This window comes from Phodopus roborovskii, unplaced genomic scaffold, assembly GCF_943737965.1.
Source record: "Phodopus roborovskii unplaced genomic scaffold, PHOROB, whole genome shotgun sequence".
In the NCBI taxonomy this organism is placed as follows: domain Eukaryota; kingdom Metazoa; phylum Chordata; class Mammalia; order Rodentia; family Cricetidae; genus Phodopus; species Phodopus roborovskii.
Genome location: NW_026126525.1, coordinates 36527785 through 36553225, shown reverse-complemented (window position 1 = coordinate 36553225; position 25441 = coordinate 36527785). Strand labels below are relative to the sequence as shown.

The 25441-nt window shown below is 38.0% G+C and overlaps 1 protein-coding gene across 1 annotated transcript in view; it reads left to right on the top strand.

Moving 5' to 3' along the window:
• Cngb3 (cyclic nucleotide gated channel subunit beta 3) overlaps positions 1 to 25441 on the top strand; it is a 174275-nt gene that overhangs the window by 85404 nt on the left and 63430 nt on the right. Inside the window, exons 4-8 of the mRNA XM_051198109.1 lie at positions 4568 to 4725; positions 9529 to 9678; positions 10858 to 11066; positions 18865 to 18915; positions 20762 to 20848. Coding sequence (XP_051054066.1) covers positions 4568 to 4725; positions 9529 to 9678; positions 10858 to 11066; positions 18865 to 18915; positions 20762 to 20848 — 655 coding nt within the window. The remainder of the gene's footprint in view (positions 1 to 4567; positions 4726 to 9528; positions 9679 to 10857; positions 11067 to 18864; positions 18916 to 20761; positions 20849 to 25441) is intronic.

Below are 25441 nucleotides of genomic sequence, written 5' to 3'. Positions count from 1 at the left end.
CTTTCGGTCATTTTACATTCCTCTATTGAGAATTCTCTACTTAGTTCTGTACCCCAATTTTAATTGGATTATTTGTTTTGGTCACTAGCTTCTTGAGTTCTTTGTATATATTAGAAATCAGCCCTCTGTCAGATGTGGGATTGGTGAATATCTTTTCCCATTCTGTGGGCTGCTGTTTTGTTATGTTGACTATGTCCTTAGCCTTACAGAAGCAACTCAGTTTCAGGAGATCCCATTTATTAATTGTCAGTCTATGATACTAATGTTATGTTCAGGAAACAGTCTCCTTTACCAATTCATTCAAGGGTACCAGCTCACTTTCTCCTCTAAGAGATTCAGTGTGGCTGGATTTATATTGAGGTCTTTGATTCATTAGGACTTAAGTTTTGTGCATGGCGTGGATAAGGATCTATCTGCAGTCTTCTACAAACTAGTATCCAGTTATGCAGCACCATTTGTTGAACATGCTTTCTTTTTTCCGTTGTATAATTGTAGCTGCTTTGTCAAAAATCAGGTCTTTATAGGTGTGTAGGTTAATATCAGGGTTTTCTATTTGATTCCATTGGTTTACATGACACTTTATGCTTGAGAGGATATGAAGAAAGGAGTGCACTCCTCCATGCTGGTGGGAGTGCAAACTTGTACAGCCATTTTGGAGATCAGTATGGCAGTTCCTCAGGAAAATGGGTATCAGTCTCCCACAGGATCCAGTAATTCTACTCTGAGGCATACACCCAAAAGATGCACAACCATGCAACAAACACATCTGTTCAACTATGTTCATAGCAGCATTATTTGTAATAGCTAGAAACTGGAAACAACCAAGATGCCCCTCAACTGAAAAATGGATAAAGAAAGTGTGGTACATTTACACAATGGAGTACTACTCAGCGGGGGGGGGGGGGAAGAGGCAATGGAATCTTGAAATTTACAGGCAAACGATTGGAACTAGAAGAAACCATCCTGAGTGTAACCCAGTCACAAAAAGACAAATGTAGTATGTACTCACTCATTTATGGATTTTAGACATAGAGCAAAGGATCGCCAGCCTATAATTCACACCACCAGAGAAGCTAGGAAACAAGAAGAACCCTAACAGAGACATATATTGTCCCCCACAGAAGGAATAAGGGACAAGATCTCCTGAGCAAATTGGGAGGGGGGATTCTGGGGGCAGTGAGTGGAGAGGGAGTTAAGAGAAAAAGAAATGGAGAAGAGGAGGGGAGAGGAGAAATGAGGAAGCAGAAAGATTGAGTTTGGAGAGGAATAGAGGAGAGCAAGAAAAGAGATATCATAAAAGAGGGAGCCATTATAGGTTTAAAGATAAATCTGGCACTAGAGAAATGTCCAAATCTACAAGGATGAATCCAACTAACAATCTAAGCAATAGTAAAGAGGCTACCTTAAATTCCCTTCCCTGATAATGAGATTGATGACTACCTAACATGCCATGCTAGATCTTTCATGTAGTGACTGATGGAAGCAAAAGCAGACACCGACAGCTAAACACTGACCCGAACTCCTGGAACCCACTTGCAGAGAGGGAGAAGTGATGAGCAAAGGGGTCAAAACAGGCTGGAGAAACCTGCAGAAACAGCTGACCTGAACAAGGGGGAGCTCATGGACCCCAGACTGATAGCTGGGAAACCAGCATAGAACCAACCCAGACCCCCTGAAAGTGGGTCTCAGTTAAGAGGCCTGGGCAGTCTGTGGGACCTCTGACAGTAGAACCAGGATGAATCCCAGGACTTCAGGAACCCACTCACCATGGAGGGATACTCCCTTAGCCTAGAGCCACAGAGGAGGGCCTTGGCCCTACTGCAAATGACTAAACAGATTTTGATGATCCCTCATGGAAGGCCTCACCCTCCCTGGGGAGAGGATGGGATGGTGGGGTCAGTGGGGTGCATGGGAAGATGGGAGAAAAAGGGAACTGGGATTTATATGTAAAATTTTAAAATATTAAATAATAAATAAAAATATGTCAGCTGACAATAATTTCATATAATTTTTTCATTACTAAAATTCTAGTTTAGAAATATTTGCTGTTTTGAAGACTGTTATAAATGAGAATCTTCAGGGAGTCAGAACCATGGTCTAAGTGCCAGGGAATCTCAGACACTAGTGGGTGGATAGCTTTATTATGGGTCCATTTTGGTTTGAGTTTTCTTTAAGGGTTTCCATCTGTGACCACAGTGTTGTCTCCAGTCAATGCTCTGCTTGTTCATAGCATCATTTCTGGAAAAGTATAAAATCATTTATTTATTTAATCCATGAAAAATGTTTACAGAACACACACACACACAAATTCAGTTGAATTGTTTTTCTGTTGTTGTACACCAATTCACCACCCACTCAGAGGCTGACACCATTGCCTGTTCATTAGCTCCAGGTTTCCTGGATCGAAGACCCAGGGCTTGGCTAACCTCTCTCCTAAGTCTTCCAAGGCTGAAATCAAGGTGTCAACCAATCCAGGCAAGGGCTCAGTGAGGAGCTTTTGCAAAAGAATCTACTTTCAAACTCGTCCATGTTACTGTCTAAACTTGGATCCTCAGTAGAGCTGACCATATTGGAGTGAGCCAGCTCTGGTGGCTTAAGAGGAGGATAGATGTCCATGCCTACTTTCACCATGTGGTGCAAGCAAGTAAAAAATACCCTCCCCATCACACCTGACTCCTGTGGCAGCCAAGGGAGCTGACTCCCCCCTCTACCAGCTGCAGAACTTAGAAAAGTTGGCCCTGCACCTCAGCTGGGCATCATAGTAGAGCTGACCCTATTGATCAGTGTGGGTGTGCAGGTGAACCAGAACTGAGAATGGGAGCTTGGGAGATCTGGCCCTGCCCCTCATCTGTCACATGGTGGCACAGGAAGGGGGAGAGGTGCCACACCCTCGATGCCTGTGGTGGGTATGAGAGGTGGCCTGGAGATCATAAAAACAGGAAAGCTGTCCCTGACCCTCACCAGCTGCAGAACTCTGGAGAAGGGACCAAGCACCTGGCCAGGGCAACACAGTAGAACTGGGCCTGCTGGTATAGGTGTGGGAGAGCCTACCCTGAGGACATGAAAGCAGAACTGGTTCCTTCCCTGCAAAGGATGAACAGCCAGGGCAATGCCAGAGAGCTCACCCTGGTCATGAGGACGGAGAGAGCTGGAGGGCTGACCAACCCTGAAACTACCCATGTCTAGAACTATGGTTATGACTTGGCACACCCCAACATCCACCCAATCTATGAACTGCTGGAGCAAGTGAAGGTGCCAGTCTGGATGATCTAAAGCTGCAGGATCTCCATGACACAAAAAAACAATAGGGTATCCAAGAGGAGTTCCAATAAGGGCCCAGTACCACAGACAGGAATTCTGAATCTTCTTTGAATCCCCCATGACAGCGCCCCTTACCAGCAGGAAGTAGTTTGGAAAGAACAACGCCCAAATTCCCAAATATTGTCTATAAATGTTTGTTTTCATTTAAATGGACTTTGTTATATAAAATAAATTAAAAACATTTAAAAAAAATAAGGGCCCAGTATCAACAACAATAGAGCAGAAACCAGAGGCCTGGAGCCAGACCAATGACTCTTTGCAATGAACTCTTACCAATAAAGATATGTGGATGAGAGTAAGGTGTGTGACATACTGTGTCACACTACAGCTTCCATGATGAGATTTTTCTTTCTTTATTTCTTCTGTTTTTCTCTCTCTCTCAAATTGCATTTTATTTTGTTTTGGGGGAGAAGGTACAAGAGCAGAGGGTGAATACAAAGGGACAGGGAGATGAATGGGATTAGACACATGATGTGAAAGACACAAAAAATTTAAAAAATAGTATTCTAACATGTATATGGAAATGCAAAAGAACTAGAATAATAAAAACACTAAAAAATTAATTACAAAAAACCCTCAGATCCTTATAGTTATAGAAGTAAAGTCCTGTTTTCATATTATCAGCTATTCAAAAGTCACAGTCTTGGAGAGCTCCTGAAATTCTTCTCAGTGACCCTCCTTTTTAAAAATCCCTATGGGGTAGGGAATTTCTACCCAGTAACCCTTCCCTTCGAACTTTGAATCTCTGACTTTCTCTTCTGTTGTCAGCAAAAGAAACTCTGCTTTCAGAGGGTTCACATGATTTGATCAGCATGCTGTATCACCTTCTCATCTAGAAGTAAATCATGCTTTTATCATATGCTAACTCTAGGAGCAAAACCCACATGTCCATCATCCCATGAAGTCATGGTCTCATCTTAGGTCCTGCCTTTCATACCAGCTTTGCTTCTTCTAGAGACAGAATTTAATTGTGGAAGCACGGTCCTAAGGTTGTGTGTTGTCAAGATCGGCCATTTGCTGTTTGTGGAACTATAAATTCTTAATAGCATATGTGCTGCTGCATCAAGTACATACCACCTAATTTTTCAATGGCAATCTGTGTTCAACCAGAACTGTTTCCATTTTATTTTAGTGTTTTCATTGTATTGTCCAATTGCAAAAAGGAGAAATTAGTAATCTTGAATAATCAAGGAAAAGAAAATATGTATCTCCTTGGGGACTAATTTCCTTTTTATTCCTTGTTTAGCTTTAAGAACAAACTGCTTGAAGGCTCAATTATAAATGGAAATGCTGATGCCCAGCTACACAACCTGGTGGAAAGGATGCAACAAAAGACTGCCCTCTACAAGAGAGAACTGACAGAGGGAGAGTATTCACCCTCGTCAGGAGCCAGCCCTCATACAGGTCAGTCTTATTCCCTCAAAATACTAACCAGGAGAAGGTATAAGGGAGTGTGTATTTGAACAACTATTAAGTTTCAGTCCCAGAAAAGCAGATCTTGAGACAGTAATTTTAGAAACATTAATTTATTTTGAGAGTAATTCAAAGAGCTGAGAGTAGCAAGAAGCGACCCAGAAGGAAATTAAGTTGAAGATGTATTAGTGTGCTTGATACAGCAGAAAAATATGAGTAACTACAAGTAAAGAAGAGGAGTTAGGGAGTAGTTCAGTAGCTAAAGTAATTGCTTTGCAAGAATGAGGACCTGATTTCAGTCAGCAGAATCCACATTAATACACACATACACACACACATGCAGGCACATACGCACACAGTGTGGAGCATAGTCTTCATTTGAGTTCAAAGGAAGTGGAGACAAGTAGGTCCTTGGGGCTCACTGACCAGCATGCCTTGCTCACTTGGTGACTTTTAGGCCATAGAAGATTCTGTCTCAAAAAGAAATGCAGAACATGTCCCAACTTTATCATCTGGCTCCACATTCACACACATAATGCACACCCATACATACATTTGCAGCCACATACAAATGAACACTCATACACATATACAAAAATGGATGGGATAGACAAAATACTCAGTACTAGAGTACAAGCCCAGCTTGTGCAAAGACACAAGCTTAGTCTCCAACACCAAAAAACAAATAAATACAACCAGAAAAGCACAAGGAATAAAAAAAGAAAAATAGATAAAGTGGGTATCATAAAAATTCTAGCAAAGTGTCTAAGTTGACAGGCTGCTTGCCTAGAATACACAAAGCCCTGGGTTTGATTACTAGCACTGTATAGCCAGGTGTATAATTGCAGCACTGGGGCGGGGATGTAGGGGCAAGAAACTCAGTAGCTTGAAGCTACCCTCAGTCTTATAGCCAGTTTGAAGGCAGCCTGAGATATATAAAAGGTGTCTCAGTAGATAAAAGCCACTTGCTGCATAGCCTGACAACCTGAATTCAGATCCTCAGATCCTATGTGAAAAGCTGGAGGTAGTAGCATGTATCTGTAACCCTAGCACTCCTACAGCAACATAGAAGACATAGACAGAAGAATCATCCAGAAGTTCACAGGACAGTTAGCCTCAAGGGCTAAGTAACAAAAACAAGAGAGGGCCTGCTGCAAAACAAAATAGAAGGCAAAACCTGATTCCCAAAACTTATCCTCTGACTTCTATACACACATCATTGCAGGTGCACACCCATGCTCACATAGATCATATACAACAAAAACATAAGGAAAGAAAGAGGAGCACGTCAGGAGGAGGGACAAGACACAAAGCCTGGTTGTTCCTGGAGCATATTCTTGACTGCCTTGAACCTGTAACAACTTGCTCAAGAAAACTTTGAGATGGAAAAAAGCATAGTAAGCCCATATAAGGTGATCTCTAGGCCCAGACTATATGCAGAAGCCACCAACTATACCTGCTACAAGTGCTATTGTTAATATTAAACAGTACCCGTATTGTACAAAATGCAGATTACACAATATAAAAATAATAATGGAGAAAGGGGAGATTAAAAAACAGTCACCTGATGGAAGGACAATTATCAATGTTCTCAGTGATTACAGAAACATGGGTATAAAAAATAATAAGAACAATGGAGCCAAAAACAATTTACATTATGATTGATATTCTTCAGTATTTAATGGGAATAAGAAGAAAAATGAATGCCTAAGAACAGATAAAAGTCTAATTATAATGAAATGGAATAAAATTGAGGAAATCTGTGTTTTAAAAGCATACTATGCATTATACAGTAGTTAATATTTGAGGAGATAAGATTGAAATGAATCAAAGTTTTATAAATACATATTGAAAACAATATTTTGAAACTTGTTTACTCATAACTCAAAGGACATATATATATATGTACATATATAATGTGTTGTAACTTCAAAGTAAACCCTGTGAGCTGGGAAACATTTGATCTGAGATGCCTTGTGAATTTTAAACTGCTATTTCCCAAATTTCAGGGTTTTGATTCATTTTACTCAGCATTTTTCATATATATCACAGTTTTATTTCATTTTGTACATATTTAGGAGTACAACATGATATTTTATAATACATATAGAAAATAAAAGTGTAGTGAGGTAGTCCTTCTGTAGCACTGACCACGCCCATTGGGGGGTGGAGCTATGGGCGGAGGTGACCTGAGGAAGGAGGTCGGAGGGGGCCAGGAAGGCGCTCTCTTTCTGGCGTGACTCGGACAGGAGAGGATCGGGTTGAATTTCCTGGTGTTCATCTGTCTAGGTTGTAAGTTATTTCTCCCTGAATAAACATCTATTCGGCTTATTTGTTTATCCTGATCCTTATTTACCGCAATACATACATACATATATATCTTATATGTACTATAGATATATTCAATAGGAAGCTGTAAGTATGATCCCATATGGCTTTGGAGTTGGATTTGGCTTTCCTTCTCTAAATTCAATCATGTTGTTAAGATTAAATTCATGGTTTCTGCCTTAAATCAAGAAGCCAATTGGTGTAAGGCAAAAGAAACAAAATCTGGGGACTCATATCTTATGCAATTTTCTCTCTGAAATCCTAATTTTCTCACATACTTTTTAATGCTTATTGTTGTCTTTCCCTAATGCATACCTTAAAACTTGAAAATTTTACTTTAATATTGATGTGTAACTTTTCCACAAGGAATAATAATGATTCCTAACAGCAGTCTTTGAACTTTCTGGAAAGAAGATGGGGCCCCACATCATCATTTCCACTTGACTCAACCTGATGCATCGGAACTACAAACATCACCCTAAAACCGGTTTGAGACTGTTTTGCTCGAGACAACTCATGACTAGCTAGCTGTAATGGTGCACCTTTTTATTACACCCTGGCCAGTTTCAAATAGAACTACAGTCAAGAATTTTCTGCCACACAGTGACTAACTACATATGTCACAGCCAGTTCTGTTGAGAAATTTGGTTGCTAAAAATTTTCTTCCTACAGGATCCATTGGAGCAATCATCGTCCCATTTCAGCAGGAAGTAATCTTAATATGACTACGCCCCCTTTCCCTACCCTTGGAAATTTGGGATAATAGTCATCGTCTTTGGGTTGGTTTTAGTTATTTGGGATTGGGTGATGCTTACACTCGGGTTTATCTTTTAGACAGGAATAGGGAATGGTGGGTAAAGGTATGGTTTAGATGGGATATAAGTAGATTAGCCTATTTCCTTGAGAATTTGAGTATGAATGAGATAGTATTTTACAGCTTACATTGTTATGTATTCCTATGTGGTAAGCTATGTAAAATTAAGTTTATATTTTGTTATATTGTGTTAAATGTTTCCACTTATAATATTTATGCACATTATTTTTTACCATATTCTATGTATGCATACTTTTCTTGTGTTCAAGACATTTTGTATATTGATACAATTTGGGATATTTATCTTGCTGCCCTTTATAGTTCTACCTCTTGTCTTGACACTTATACTCTACCTCTATTTTAGGGATTTACATGTAGGTACATGTAAATAGTTATATTGTTTAAGTATTTGTTCCTGCTTTACTCAGGAAAGTTTTAATCAGTCTTTTTAGCTAAGTTCCCGAGTATTACAGATTATCTTCACTCACATTTCCTGTACCTATGAGATTAGTCAGATATAGATGCTTAATCTTCAATCCTTCATAGACATGCAGAACATGGCATTTAAATGTTTTAATATTAGTACTCCATTGACATGAGACACTGTTGCTCCTGACAGCACCGTGCATTTTCCCGAAAATATGTTGGACACTGTTGTTGCTCCTGCTGGAGTTCAATCTCGCCTCAGCTAATGGCCTGTTGGGCATAGAATTGCCCCCACCTTGACCACTGATTTGGACATGCAGTCCTATGTGCTTGCAGGAGACAAATATAGAAGACTGCTTGACCTTGCCAAGTCAGGGTAAGACAGCCATTCTATTTCCCTGCTGTTGTTGTGGTCTGTCAAGTTCTCTTGGCCTTAGCCAAATCTGGGTGTACCAACGTCGCTGTGAGACCTAGGGTGACTGTTCAGGTGGCTTGCTGTTTCTGTCCTTGCTGCACCGTTTTTGGAAGTTGTCCATCCGCATTTCCTGTCTACTCTAGTATTGTTATTTTCCTTCTCAGGTCTTGATGAGGTTGAAGATTAAACTATCACAACTATTATTCTCTCTTCCTAGTTAGATATATTAGGTACTAGACTTACGTTTTCCAGCTTAGGACAACTCTATTGTAAACTCCATTATGCCCTCACCCTAGGACTAGATATGTAGGTCATTTTGTTCTCGATTTTCCTTTTCTTAGAGCACACTTGTTATTCACTGTTTTGTATATAGTTTTGTATTAAGCCTAAATCTTTTCTTTAGACTAAAAGGGGAATTGTAGTGAGGTAGTCCTTCTGTAGCACTGACCACGCCCATTGGGGGGTGGAGCTATGGGCGGAGGTGACCTGAGGAAGGAGGTCGGAGGGGGCCAGGAAGGCGCTCTCTTTCTGGCGTGACTCGGACAGGAGAGGATCGGGTTGAATTTCCTGGTGTTCATCTGTCTAGGTTGTAAGTTATTTCTCCCTGAATAAACATCTATTCGGCTTATTTGTTTATCCTGATCCTTATTTACCGCAATATAAAAGTCATTAGTTTAAACATGAGAGTTTTGCTTTGCTTGCCTGCACAGAGAGGGTAAGATTTTCAAATATTCTCATTTCATCAAAATGTTTTGATCATCAAGCTAAGTTATGTTAACCTGTTAAAATATTTCCTTTCTTTCCTATAAAGTAAAGTCTACAGATGTATCACTGTCACAAGAGAAGAATTCTAATCTGAAAGAACACCACCATGGCATGTTGCCTTGCAGACTCCAGAGGGTACCTGCCAAAGGGTGCCTTAGAAGAATGAGAGTTCCTAGAAGCATAGATTCATACACAGGTACTAGTGATGCAAATCCCACTGGGAGGGCTGGAAGTCACCAGAACCACTTTGACCCTCAGGTACAGAGAGAGCTTCGATTTTTCCACACCACTATCTTAAAAGCATAATTTCATTGATGTGATCTGAAAAAGGTTTGTTTTCCTTTCTCTATTGAAGATAAGAGATAAACATTCCTGCCTGTTTTAAAACTCAGGCTAGGGCTTTTCTTGGCCCAAATAACATTTAAAAAGAAAGCCTCAAGGAACTTGGAAATATAATATGCATACATACATATGTATGTATGTATATATATATACATACATACATATATTCTGTCTTCTTCCATTGCTTCAACAAAATAATTACTCTAATCAGATTCCCTCCTATATCCTCCCAGAGACAAATGAAAGTAACATGTGAAGAGACACTGGTTAGCTAAATAGACTGGCTCTCCCTTCGCCCATTCAGAGCCAACCCTCTTCTTTCAGAGTGAACCCTTTTCTCCCACTTGCCATAGGCAGGCCTTAATTACTGAATACCAAAGATCCTTTGCTTCAGGAAGACGTTAGCAATGATATATCTAAATTTTCCAGGATTCTACTTTCCTGAATCCAAACAGTGAAGTTACCTCCTGCAACAGACTCAGCCTGGTCAAAAGACAAAAAGGACACTGCCCATTTTTGCTTCCTTTGTACAGCATGGTGCCTTCAACTCAAAACAGAACTGGGTCAAATTTTTAATAGAAGTTCTTACTACAAGTTTCTTGTCTACAAAGATATCTCAGTATATAATGTGCATTTCAGTCTATAATGTGCCTACCATGCAAGCATGAGAATCTGAATTTGTGTCACTAGCATCCATGTAAAAGCTGTTCTTGGTAGTGCATGTGTAATCCTAGAAAATGAGTGGAAGGAAGCAGATGGATCCTCAAAGCTTGCTAGGTAGCCAGCTTGGCAAGTAGGTGAACTGAGAGACTACACCTCAAAAAACTATGGTAAAAATGGCAGAGGAAGACATTCAGTGTCAGCCTCTGTTCTCTACATGCCAGTGCGCACTGTGCATTCACACAAACATGTGCACACACAAGGACACCACACATACATGTAAAGCTAGTGCCTCGGTTTGGTCAAATTCAGAAAGAAACTTCTTAGAGTGCTTGTGTGTACTGTTGGGGTGACTTCGGTTCTGTTTTGATAGATCGGATCTATCTCCTGTGGCTCCTGCTCGTCACCATTGCCTATCACTGGAACTGTTGGTTACTTCCAGTGCGCCTCACATTTCCATACCAAACGCCAGACAACAGGCACTACTGGATTATTACTGACATTATATGTGACATCATCTACCTTGGTGATATATTATTGATACAGCCAAGACTCCAATTTGTAAGAGGAGGAGAAATTATTGTAAGTGGAGTTTGGGGGAAGAAATTGACAGATGAGCAATGTACAATTGGACTGCAAAAAAAAAAAAACTAAATTTGCAAGACTGTTTTATTTAATGCTTGTATTTCTGTGTGTGAAGTTTTGTGGATGTCTGAATATTCTAATTCATCTTTCTTTTCGCCTCTCTGACTCATAAGTTGTTGCTCTCAGGTCTGTGCTACTGGTTTTATATTTAGGAAGTGGTCTCCTGTGCCAATGCATTCAAGGGTACTTTTTTCCTTCTTTTCTATCATGTTCATTGTAGCTGGATTTATGTTGAGGTCTTTGATCCATATGAACTTGAGTTTTAAGCATCAAAGTTCCTATATTTTACAGGATTGTTTTGGCTATCCTGGTTTTGTTTGTTTGCTTGTTTGTTTTTACATATAAAGTTGAGAATTGTGGTTTCAAGGTCTATGAAGAATTGTGTTGGGATATTGATGGGGATTGCAAGAATTTCTCTTTACTGAATTCTTCTTTCATATCTTGTATTGATTTGTATGTTCAGCTATTTCTTTGTATTCTCTTTGAATTAATTAGAAGTTTATTTTACCTTTGATTTAATTGTAGTTTTTATGATTATCCTTTTAATTTTATATAGAATTTTATCTAATTCCCTTTCACTGGTATCTTCTTCTATGGATTTGTTATTTTCACAGGGCTCATATACATATACATATACATATATATATATATATATATATATTGATTTGTGAGTCTGGGGTTATTGATTATTTTATTGGTTGGGTATTTACTGTTTTCTTACAGTCAAAGTGTTTCAATGTCCAAGTGAGACTAGGTCATGATAGATGTGAAGTATTTTTCATCTCCAGTGAACCAAGAATGTAATACAATATCTAAATTAGACCTGGTACAGTGCCCTATAAAACTGTGGGTATAAAACATTCACTGCAGCTACCACAAGTGCTAAATGGTTCCATTATTGTATCTGTATCCTTACAGGTGGTTTAAAATAATCATCTCTTTATCTTTAATAACTATTGGGGAATAGAGTGAGAAGGTAGAGTAGTATTGCTAAGATAAGTTTAGACTTGGGAGGGAAATATGGTAAGAATAGAGATTAGTATTAGATTAATTGAGAAAAAACAAAAGGTAGATAGATGGAAGTGGGGAGTTGGAGTACTGTTAGAATCTATAGAGTTTAAGTATTAATAAAGCTATGAAATACTCAGGTTAATAAGTACTAAGAGGAGAGCATGTGAATAGAATAAGCAGAGATAAAATAAGTATGAGAAAGAAAACATATATGATACTTATAGGGCTGATGGTGAACCATACACAGTAGGATGAATGCAGTCACACCCTTATGCTTTCAACAACTGTAACTTCACTGTACTGACCATATGGGTGGCTATTAAGCATAAGTATATTCAAATTTTGCAATTAAATAATATGAAGTTTCAAAATTCCCTACCATATTTTATCCATATTTCTAGTGCTCAACAGCACTTGGCTATTGCTGTGTTGCAGAGATTTTCACCAATTGTAAATTATGCTGGTGGAAAGCCACATAAGGCACTGAGAGACTTCAGAATTCCTTCAGGAGCCTAGCCACAGAGGAAAGACATGTGTCTTGCCATTTGCAAATCATAAGTCCGTGGTTGTCTTATATTGTAATGAATATCTTCTGATCTATTTCTTTTCTTTCTTGGCTTTCCAAATTCATAACATCTCATTCCTCATGATCAAAGCAGTAGCCTCCTTCAAAAACCAGAATTCTTATCTTTGAGAAAGTTTATTCTTCTAGATTTAGTCCCAGTTTGGAATTTCATAATTAATTCTAATGATGAAAAGCAAAACTGAAAAAAAAAATGTATTTTCGTGAGCATACACCCAAGTGTTAAACCTCTGCTTTTCACACACTTGCAAGATAACTAGTAGAAAGGGTGTCCCCTGGATGTCCACTGTGATTCCCTTATCATAAGTCTCTACAAGGACTACCCTCCAAGATCAGAGTAGGAAGGGCCAACTGGCATAATATATAGCAACTCAGAGTCATATATGTTATTAATAGTAGGGTTCTTTAGTCCTGAATATTTTTTGAGTATTCAGGAAATCTTAAGTTTTCAAAAATATGAAAAAATAATTTTACTAATTTTTAATTTCTGGTATATGCAGTATATTTAATTTTTTTTCTAAAGGCAGTAATAGCCAAACCAATAGCAAATATCTACTCATAATATTCCAAATGCAGACTTTAGAGCATCAGTTCACTTATACCCCAATCCAAGAGTTCACTGGCACCTTGATGAATGATGAAGGAAGGAAGGGAAGGAGAGAGGGAGGGAGAGAGGGAGGGAGGGAGGGAGGGAAGAAGAGAGGGAGGGAGGAAAAACCCCACTAATTACAGTCTGCATTATAGATGCACAAAATCGATGTTTGACAAATGGAAAATGACAAAATCACAAAAGGGAGACTTTTATTTTCAATTTCCTAAGAGATCTTTGCACACAATAGAGAGTTGAAACCCTAAAAAATAATCAACAAAAACACACTCAATGAGTTCTATTCAAAATGCATTACCACAAGTTACAAATATAGAACAGGAACTAATTGCTTTGTTTGCTCAAAAGAAGTTTAATGGTTCCTTTAATTTAGAGTAGGTAATTTTGGCCTTTGAAAGTTGATTACATTTGGTATGAAGTCTGTATATACTGAGTTCCCAACCTGAAGATCTCACTGTTTTTATCTATACATGCTCTCTTTAAGATATTCCATAGAAGTGAACACTTTATTTACTACATATACTAGGTAGACACACCTACCTACCTTCTGTACATATGCTATATTAACTTAATACATGCTGCACCAGGGCTGGAAGATGGCAGCCTTAATTCTGTAAGCATTTTTAGGGAAAACAGATGGAAGTGCAAACAGCCACAGTGAAAGAAACCTGGAAGATCTACACATGTTCTACAACATTTATTCATAAATTCTTCTGAAGATGGCTCTATATAGACGGATGTCCAAACACCACCATCAACAACAACAAAAAGCTTCCTATAAAAATTTCCTAACATGTAGGAGGACAGGGTCTCTGGTAGTGGATCAGTATTTATCCCTGGTATACAAACGGACTTTGGGAGCCCATTGGACATAGAGGGATATTCTCTCAGTCTAGATACATGGGGGAGGGCCTAGGCCCTGCTCCAAATGATATGACAGACTTTGAAGACTCCCATGTAAGTCCTCACCCTCCCTGGGGAGCAGAAAGGGAATGGGATGGGGGTTGGGAGGGGGACAGTAGAAGAGGGGAAGGTGAGGAAACTGGGATTGACAAGTAAAACAAGTTTGTTGCAAATTTAAATAAAAAATTATTATCAAAAAAAATCCTAACATGTAGCTGAAATCAAGTTAATAGTGGATATTATTTTATTTATACATCATATATGATTTTACTCATTGTGTGTGCCCATGACATGGGTACCTTGGTTTATGTGTAAAGGTAAGAGGAGAGTTGGATGTATCCTTCTACCATGTGAATTCTGGGATCAAACTCAGGTTATTAGGCTTACTGGGCAGGTCCTTCACTGCTAAGCAAGCTCATGTGCCTAACACTGGCTGTTGGCTATGACACACAGCTACAGCTTTTGATGGATAAACCCAATAGTCAAAAAGAATCTGTGTAAATGTTTAGTGCCCACTAACGACTATATCAATTAGGTCTTTGTTATAGGACACTACTCTAAACACTCACACCTCACAATTACTGCTTATAAAAATGACCTGAAAGGAATTACTCATTTCTTTGATATTTTTTTATTTAATTTAGATAAATAAAGCATAAGTTAACCATAATACACTAGAGAAAAGCAGACTAGGCTCAAATTTCACAACTGAAATATTCACTACTAAGATTTGAAGAAACTAAATTAACTCCTTTATTGAACTCTCTCTTCTACTTGTATAGTGAAAAGAGTACTATTTAATAAATCTACAATAAAAACTAAATAAGATGATTATGTACAGATACCCTAAGATATGACTGATAGAAGTAAATTGTCAGATGAATTCAATGAATAAACACCACACATTTAGCAAGTCTTCCTTTTCTCTTTAGCTCTCTTTCTTACCTGATAATAAGTTCCTGAAAGGTGGGAACAGTGTTCTATCCATTTTCCTATCTTAACCTTGGAATTCAAAGATTTTCAAGACAGGTTTGGGGGGAGAGGTGTGTGATAAAGCTGGCTCAAGAATTTCCTTTCTTTGAGTAATCCTCTAACTGCAGCCTCGCATTATACACTTTTTAAGTGTTTCTCTCTGTTCTGTTTTAAACTGCAGAATTGTTAATCAGAGAAAGTAAATAATGGGTAAACACTAACATCCAGTAGAGCATTCTCTAAGACTCTCTGTTAGGACAGGATTTAGGTGTAATTAGCATACCCTTCCTAAAGTAAGCTTCTGAGGAAGAAATGCTGTCTGCATAATAAGCAGGCTTAAAAGAGAGAAGGAACTAAATAGGGTGACATTTTAAAAGTAAGTGCCTAATTGTCACTAGTAAAGAGACTGATCCTCTTAAGGCTAATGGTGCCAAATTTATTAAGTGCTCAAAAGATTTTAACAGGGATTTTAAAATTGTTAAATGCCACTTTCCTTTAATCAGGCATTTTTAGTTGTGTTTACATTTATTCAATCACAGAATCATAGACTCTGAAAAGAAAGGTATAAATGTGGGGGGGAAACCTTCTGGTTGGTGGGGAAATGCAATATTTTAACATAGCAGCTTGGCACTTGGGTTGTGTCTGTCTGTATCAGAGAAGCTATGATGGAGCTGTCTGATTTTACTCAGTCTTTCTCAGCACAAATTTATATTACTATCAATGAAACCTGTCTATGCCTACCTACCTTTGGCTCAATAATCCTTTTTTATCATAGTACAAATCATTAAATGAGCATATCTTACATATATTTTAATATATTTTTGTAAAATTTACCATGTGTATGTGGGTTAAAAGTATAACTATAATAGGGAGTGAGAGACTAGGAACAGAGGTGGCTGGCATGTGTGTGTGTTTGTGCGTGTGAGTGTGTGTGTGTGTCCATGTGTTCATATGCATGTGTATATGTGTGTATCTCAATGTGCACACATATATGTGCACATGTATGTATCTTAACAAGTATATGGAGGTTATATATAAGGTGAGGTTAATGTATGGTGGCCTCCTTCAGTTGCTTTCCACCTTTATTTTCTGGAACAGTCTTCCACTAGCCAGGAAGATCATAGATTTGACCACAATGGCTAGCCACTGAACTTCAGCGATTTGCCTGTCTCTACTCACAGTCACCCATAGCACTGATTCTAAAGATATGTTAATATGACTATCAAGCTTAGGTTTTCATGCTTATGTGTCAGGCATTTTACCAAATGGACCATCTGCCTAGCCCCAACTAACTGATCTTAAACACTACTTAAAGAAGATTAAAATTTTCCATATTAAATAACATGAATGATAATAGTTAGATGCTGCGGCTTCTGTGTGCCCAAGTTCTAATACTGTAATCAATTAAGAGTTTATAAGAAACTTCTTCCTACATGTAACTGAAACATCTATATGTTAGAATTTCTAGGATGCTAGAACTGATTCCCTTAGGCCTCAATGTTAGTATTAAAAGCCTTTCTACTCTCGTGGCAAATAGCATACATTTATCGAGCACCTACTGAGGTTAGACCTGTCAGGAACTGAGAAAACCCGGGAGTAGTAGTCCTGGTTTTTATAAGAAATCAGGCTGAACAAGCTACATGGAGCAAGCCAGTGGCCAGCACCCCTCCATGGCCCCTGCATCAGCTCCTGCCTCCAGGTTCCTGCCCTGTTTGAGTTCTTGTCCTCATTTCATTCAGTGATGGATTAAAATGTGGAAGTTGAACCTCTCCTCCCTCCTGAAAAACAAAAAAATGTATGCCTAACTTTTTTACACAACTCAAGCATAAAGGAGAAACAAACAAGAAATACAGTGAACTTCTATGTTGTATTAACATGGGTCATTGGTACTATCTGTACCCTTCCATCTTAGCAACAACAGGAAGCTTGATCCTGGAATAGCCCCAACAAAGGCATTCAAGTGAGAAACTGACATGTTTCAGGAACTGAGAGATAAAGAAGGATAAGAAAACTTCAAAATTACTGCTGAGACAGGGAGAGCAGAGCAAGATGGACTACAAAAGAGAATTTGAGGGTTTTTATTTTTCCTGAAAATCATGTAGAGTCATAGAATTAGACATAAATAGGAATTAGGTTCTCTGATTTAGATCTTTGTCTGACATTGTGTAATGAATAGAATAGGGTGTGGGGAGTACCACTTAAGTCAGGAAGACCACTGCCAAGAGAGAGATTGAACAGGCGAGGCAGAGGGAGTAGTCTAGGCTGACTGGCCAACATGGATGGGTATGCTCAGAGGATATGCAATACCAGGAGTTCACACTTAGGCTTGAGGAGATTGGAGATAATACTGACTTCAGCTTTACTGGCTACAGCTCCTCGATGTGATATAAGAAGAGGAGATACAGATTTGATGTGGTATCTTTGAAACTTCACACATGGATGAGATTTTTCAAGAAGTAAACAGAATGAGAAGAAAACATAACAAAATTGTGAGACATGCATTTCTGACCTTAAGCAACATGCAGGTAAACTGAGGGGCACTTCTGCTTCCCCAAAAGAGAAAGTCTTAAAAATCAAAAATTATTTCAGAAAATGCCAAACGCTACAAAACTTTTATCCCTCTCTTTATTCCTCTATCTAGTCATGCCCAAAATATTTACTGAGTTCTAAGAATGTTCCAGTCACTGATTACCCAACTGTCAAAAAGTCAATCCTGACCTCAAGAAGATTACAGTTTAACCAGGGAGTCTGGTTTTAAATAAAATATACAAGGCAATGTGGAGATTGCTCAATGAGTAAAGGTATTTGCTGCACAGCCTGGTGATCTGAGTTTGACTCTCAAATCCAGGTAAAGATGGACGGGGAGAACTAACCCAACAAACATGTCCTATGATCTACACACACACACACACACACACACACACACACACACACACACACACACACACACCCCAAATATGTACACAACGATAAATAAAAGTTTACAAAGACCCAACAATCTATCATTTCAAAACATCCTGAGTTCCACAACACAAATGGTAAGTGTGAGCAGGTTCCTGTGTAGCCTTTGTACTGTTAGATTTATTGGTACAAAGAAGGAGGAAGACAAATATGACCAAACTCCTGCAGTTTAGGGGTGGGCATGAGCAAAGAGTGTAGAACAAAAGCAATACGGTTGACTCTCCTGGTATTCCTATGTTAAACTGGAGGACAATAAGAAAAAAGAAACAAACCAGATTCTGTGCTTGTGTTTGTGTGTGTGCACTTTTAATTTGCCTTGGTTTGGTTTTGTCTGGTTTTGTTTGTTTGTTTGGATTTTCATGTTTTGTCTTTTTATTTCTTGTTTTGTTTTTTTTTTTTTTTCTTTTGGGGTAAAGACCAGGAAGTTATGAATACAAGGAGGTGGGGAGAATCTGGGAAGAAAGAAAAGAATATGATCAAAGTATACTATAGAAAAATGTTTAGGTAATATGTGAAATTAATAAAAAGAAAACAATCACCATGCATTGCAGTATGTTTCAAAATTGCAAAAGGTTGGATAATGATAGTATAATTGTAGGCTAAGATTGAAGAATATAATAAAGGGAAGTAACTGTAAATATTAAAAAGACTAATAAATGAAATTTGCTAAACCTGATCAAAATATAAATGTATTACAGGTAGATTCAAATGAGCTGAAGAGACACTACAGAAGTTCTACAAAATTTCAGGTAGGTGACTCACAAATAGGGCCAGAACCATTTAAGCAGAACTACTTTCACTTTACGTCTCATTTCTACAAATGTTACCTTCATTTGTAACAAACTTCATACAGATGTGAATGTTTTATTAGACAGCAGTGAATACTCCTGACATTTGTTCCTCCATACTTCACACTACATGCATTCCGCTGTATCTGAAAGGGAACTTAAATATGTAAAAGCCAAAGTAAACAGCTGTCCATATTTAGCTCCTAAGTTAAATTATAGTTGGGGAAAGTGGAGTGTACCTTTTCTAGTCTACAGAATTTTAGTTATCAGTTCATGTGGTGTGGTGGTGTAAATTCTGCAAAATTATTTCTATTCCTATCCATTCTTCATATGAGAAGAATAAATAAACTGAAGAAGCAGTTATTTAGATGACACAGCATCTCCTTTTCTCAGATAAAAAGATGATCTTATGTCTTATAGTTATTTACTAATCTGTCTTCTAATTGAAAAGCAGGCAGGCATGGGGTTATCGAAGGTTACCTAAGCCATTTTATGACTTCAGCCTCCCCCACCAAGGACTGTAATTTAGTTCTTCAAAGTCTGTTAGCAAATACACTGCCCGTGCAAGCATTCAATGTTGTTAAGCTAGCTCTCTCTCTCTCTCTCTGTCACATACACATGCATTCACACATGCACACACACACACACAAACACACAAGCTCTGAAAGTATTTTTTGAAAAGAAAGTAGACAAAATTATATTGATAATTAAGGAATGCCATTGATTGCCAAGGTATAAGAAGGCCTGAATAATGTAAATACACAAAAAGTTTTAAAAAGAATATTTTAGCTATAATATTACAGTGTTTTCCAAGACTTTCTCTTATTTGAGTTGCTGATTTACTGTAAACAGAGCTGATTTCTACCTGTCTTTTAGCCTTTGTAGACTTTGATAGAAACTTTTATGTCAAGTAATTGGTAGCAAAACAACGCAATGAAGACAATGATAGAAATCACCGAAGAACCTAAGTGAACCAGAATGACAACATCCACTCTGACCCACAGAGAGATGGGTGGAACCTAAAGCAGTATCACTGCAATGAATTTACAAGAGTTTCAAGCAAAATCAAAACTAGATTTGATTTGAATTCCAGAACATCATGTTTCAAAGACTATGAAAATGCATTTTAACATTAGTATCTATGTTATTATTGAACTATATGAAACAAGAAAAATCAGAGCAAAGGTAATGTCTAAGGATAGTTCAGATACATGAAGATGAAAATGAAATGTACTGGCATAGACTACAAACTAATGTCCTTGTTCTCATGATATTAATGTCTTTAACTAGAATTGTGAATATTTAACTGAAAGCAATTTTGTATTAAATAGTAAATAATTCATATGGATTGACAACTTTTACATACTATTCTAGCTTAAGTGTGAAATGTCTCCTGTAAACTCACACTTGGTTCACACTAGATGGTGACTCAGTTTGGGAAGATTGCAGGGCCTATAAAAGGTAAAGCCTTGCTAGAGGAATTAGCACACTGGAGGCCAATTTGCTAGTTAGAGCTCTCTGGGCTCACTCTCTTGTTTCCTGAGTTAGGATGCAATGTGACCATCCACCTTTTCCTCCTGACCCATGCCTTCCCTGCCTAGGCCATGTCCTCTTCACTGAGATGAACTGTAAACCTCTAGATCCATAAGCTAAAATGAATTCTTTCATTCTGGATTTGCTTTGCAGGATATTTTAATCACAGCAACAGAAAAGTAGCTTGTACATATATTGGCCTGCATGAGTACAAATCCAAGCACAGGGAAGTAAGTATGCAAACTACCTAAATGTGAATATGTTTTTTCAACAGATGGATGTCATATCCCTAATGCCATTTGAAGTACTCTACATCTTCTTTGGATTTAATCCAATACTTAGAACAAATCGAATATTAAAGGTAAAGAAACTACATTTAGCTGTCTTCTCCTAATGGAAATCTTGCAGCGAGTTTAGATATGCTAAAATTAACAATGCTCTTTTTTCTGAATGACCTTCTATTTCTCAGACTTCATCAGTATTTTGAATTTTTTAAATAAAGAGTAGAAAAATGCCAATGTTACTATTGATGGAAATGACTCCTAATTGTTTCTAATCTATCTTATAACAGGTATTTTTTTAACATCCCAGCCACAGTTTCTCCTCCCTTCTTTCCTCCTAATCCCTTTCCCCTACTCCCCCTCTATTTCCACCCCTAATCAACTCCTCCTCAATTTCTTTGCAATAGGTTTTTTTTTTTATAACCCAAAGTAGGAGTGCTTTTTTACTTTTATAGATGACTAGAATTACAAATAAATGTTTTATAATTTTAATTTTTCTCAGCATCATTTATCAGAGAGTTCCTGAATGTTTAAAATATCAAGCTATGAAATGAAAGAGGTAGAAGGGGTCACCTCTAATTTTTTTTGATAATGTTGTTTATTTAAATTTGCAACAAGCTTGTTTTATCTGTCAATCCCAGTTCCCTCACCCTCCCCTCTTTCTCTGTCTCCCTCCCAAACCCCATCCCATCCCCTATCTAAACCCCAGGAGGGTGAGTCTTTCCATGAGGTTCAAAGTCTGTCATATCACTTGGAGCAGGATCTAGGACTTCCCCATTTTTCTAGACTGAGAGGGCATCTCTCTATGTGGAATGGACTCCCAAAGTCCATTCATATATTAAGGATAAATACTGTTCCAAAAACCAGAGGCCCCATAGACTGCAAAATCCTCCTAACTAAACCCACAGTCAGAGGGACTGGGACTGTCCTTTGCTGGTTTCCCAGCTATCAGACTGGGGTGCGTGAGCTCCCTCTTGTTCAGGTCAGCTGTTTCTGTGGATTTCTCCAGCCTGGTCTTGACCCTTTTGCTCATCATTCCTCCCTCACTGCAACTGGATTCCAGAGGTTCGGCTCAGTTTAGCTGTGGGTGTCTGCTTCTGCTTCCAACAGTTATTGGAAAAGGCTCTAGGATGGCATATAAGGTAGTCATCAACCTCATTATTAGGGAAGGGCATTTAAGGGAGCCTCACCACTGTTGCTTAGATTGTTAGTTGTGGTCATACTTGTAGATCTCTGAACATTTCCCTACTGACAGATTTCTCTTTATACCTATAATGGCTCCCTCTATTATACTATCTCTTTTCTTGTTCTCCTCTATTCTTTCCCTGACTCAATTTTCCTGCTTCCTCATGCCCTCCTCTCCCCTACTCTTTGCCCCTTCTTTCTCAGAACTTCCTCTCCCCTGCCCTGCTCACAATCTGCTCTGGAGAGCATGACTCTTTCCCCTTTTGTTGAGGACTATGTATGTCTGTCTTAGGGTCCTCCTTGTTTCCTAGCATTACTGGCCATGTGGATTGTAGGCTGGTATTACTTTGCTCTGTGTCTAAAATCCATATATGAGTGAGTACATACCGTGTTTGCCTTTTGTGACTAGGTTACTTCACTCAGGATGGTTTCTTCTAGTTCCAACCATTTGGCTGTGAATTTCAAGATTCCATTGCTTGTTTCTCCTGAATAGTACTCCATTATGTAAATGTACCACATTTTCTGCATCCATTCTTCAGTTCAGGGCCATCTAGGTTGTTTCCGGGCTCTAGCTGTTACAAATAATGCTGCTATGAACATAGTTAAACAGATGTCTGCTGTTCATTTGCTGTATATTGCCTTTATTATGTTTAGGTATGTTCCTGTTATCCGTGATCTCTCCAAGACCTTTATCATGAAAGGGTGTTGGATTTTGTAAAAGTCTTTTTCAGCATCTAGTGAGATTATCATGTGGTTTTTCCTTTTCAGTTTGTTTGTATGGTGAATTATATTACTAGATTTTCATATGTTGAACCATCCCTGCATCCCTGGGATAAAACCTACTTGGTCATGGTGGATGATTTCTCTGATATGTTCTTGGATTCAAAATGCAACTATTTTATTGAGTATATTTGCATCAATGTTCATGAGGGATATTGGTCTGTAGTTCTTTTTCTTAGTGTGTGTTTGTGTGGCTTGGATACTAGGGTAATTGTAGCCCTATAATAAAATAAAATAAAATATATAGAAAAGAATTTGGCAATGACCATTATGTTTCTGTTGTATGGTAAACCTTGAGGAGTATTGGTAGTAGCTATACTTCGAATTTGTGGTAGAATTCTGCACTGAAGCCATCTGGTCCTGGGCTTTTTTTTTTTTTTTTTTTTTTTTGGGAGACTTTTCATGACTGCTTCATTTTAAATAGGAGTTATAGGTCTATTTAAATTGCTTATTTGGTCTTGATTTAATTTTGGTAAGTGATAGCTATCCAGAAAATTGTCCATTTCTGTTAAATTTTTAATTTTTTTTTTTGAGTACATGTTTTCAAAATATGACCTGAAGGTTCTCTGGGTTTCCTCAGTGTCTGTTATTATGTCCCTCTTTTCATTTCTGATTATGTTAATTTGCATGTTCTCTCTTTGCCTTTTGTTTGAATAAAGGTTTAGCTATCTTGTTGATTTTCTCGAAGAACCAACTCTTTGTTACATTAATTCTTTGTATTGTTTTCCTAGTTTCTACTTTATTGATTTCAGCCCTCAATTTGATTGTTTCCTGATTTCTACTCCTCCGATGTGAGTTTGCTTCTTTTTGTTTTAGGGCTTTCAATTGTGCTGTTAATTCTCTTATGTGACTGTTCTCCAGTTTCTTCATGTGGGCACTAGTGCTATGAACTTTCCTCTTAGTACTGCTTTTAAAGTATCCCATAAGTTTGGGTATGTTGCATCTTCATTCTCATTGAATTTTAGGAACTCTTTAATTTCTTTATTTTTTCCTTTACCCAGGAATGGTGCAATTGTCCATTGTTCAATTTCCATGAGTTTGTTTCTACAGTTTGTGTTATTATTGAATTCTAACGTTAAAGCATGGTAGTCTGATAAGATACAGGGGGTTATTGTAATTTTTTTGTACCTATTGAGGTTTGCTATATTGTCAAGTATTTGGTCGATTTTAGAGCTGAGAAGAATGTATATTCTTTTGGGTTTGAATAGAATGTTCTATAAATGTCTGTTAAAGCCAATTGGGTCATGACTTCTGTTAGTTACTTTGTTTCTTTGTTAAGTTTCTGTCTGGTGTACCTGTCTAGTGTTGAGAGTGGGGTGTTGAACTCACCCCCTATATGAGTGTGAGGTTTTAGGTGAGATTTTAGTTTTAGTAATCTTTCTTTTACAAATGTGGGTGCCTTTGTATTTGGGGAATAGATGTTCAGAACTGAGACTTCATCATGATAGATTTCTCCTGTGATGAATAATAAATGACCGTCTTCTTCTCTCTTGATTCATTTTAGTTTAAAATCTAATTTCCCCAACCCTTAACTCTGAGGTAACTTCTGTCTTTAAAGTTGAGGTATGTTTCTTGTATGCAACAGAAGAATGAATTCTGTCTTCGGATGCATTCTGTTAGCCTGTGTCTTTTTATTGGCTAGTTAAGACTATTAATATTGAGAGATATTAATGAACACTGATTATTAATTCTTGTTTGTTTTGGATTTGGTGGTGGTGGTATTACGTGTGGATTTCCCCCCATATTTCTTTTGACTATTGGCAAAGTAAGATTGTCTATTACCTATGTTTTTGTGGGTGTACTTGACTTCCTTGGGTTAGAGTTTTCCTTCTAGAATGTTCTGTAGGGCATGATTAGTTGTTTAAATCTGGTTTTGTCATGGAACATCTTGGTTTCTTCATCTATAGTGATTGAAAGTTTTGCTGGGTGTATTAGTCTGGTCTGGCATCCATCGTCTCTTAGTGTTGGCAGAATATCCAGGACCTTCTGGCCTTCAGAGTTTCAATGGAGAAGTCAGGTGAAATTCTGATAGGTTTCCTTTATATGTTACGTTTTCCTTTGCTTCTCTTTATATTCTTCCTTTATTCTGTATGTTTGGTGTTTTGATTATTATGTGGCAAGGGGACTTTTTTGTGGTCCACTGTATTTGGTGTTCTGTAGGCTTATTGTATTCTCATTGGCATGTCTTTCTTTAGGTTTAAAATGTTTTCTTCTATGATTTTGTTGAATATATTTCTGCACCTTTGAGTTGGGCTTCTTTGCCTTCTATAGCTATTATTCTCAGGGTTGGCTTTTTCACGATGTCGCATATTTCCTGTATATTTTGTGTTAAGGAGTTGTTGAACTTAAGATTTTCTTTGCCAATGAATGTATTTCTCCTAATATATCATCACCACCTGAGATTCTCTCTTCCATCTCTTGTATTCTGTTGGTTATTCTTGCGTCTGTAGTTCCTGATCATTTACCCCACTTTTCTATTTCCTACATTCCCTCAAAATGTGATTCTCTCTCTCTCTCTCTCTCTCTCTCTCTCTCTCTCTCTCTCTCTCTCTCTCTTTCTGTGTGTGTGTGTGTGTGTGTGCGTATGTGTGTGTGTGCATGTGTGTGTGTGTGTGTGTGTGTGTGTGTGTGTGTGTGTGTGTGTATTTCAGCTTTCAAACCTTGCACAGTTTAAATTGCTTCTTGCAATTTTGGGGTTGTCTTTTCTT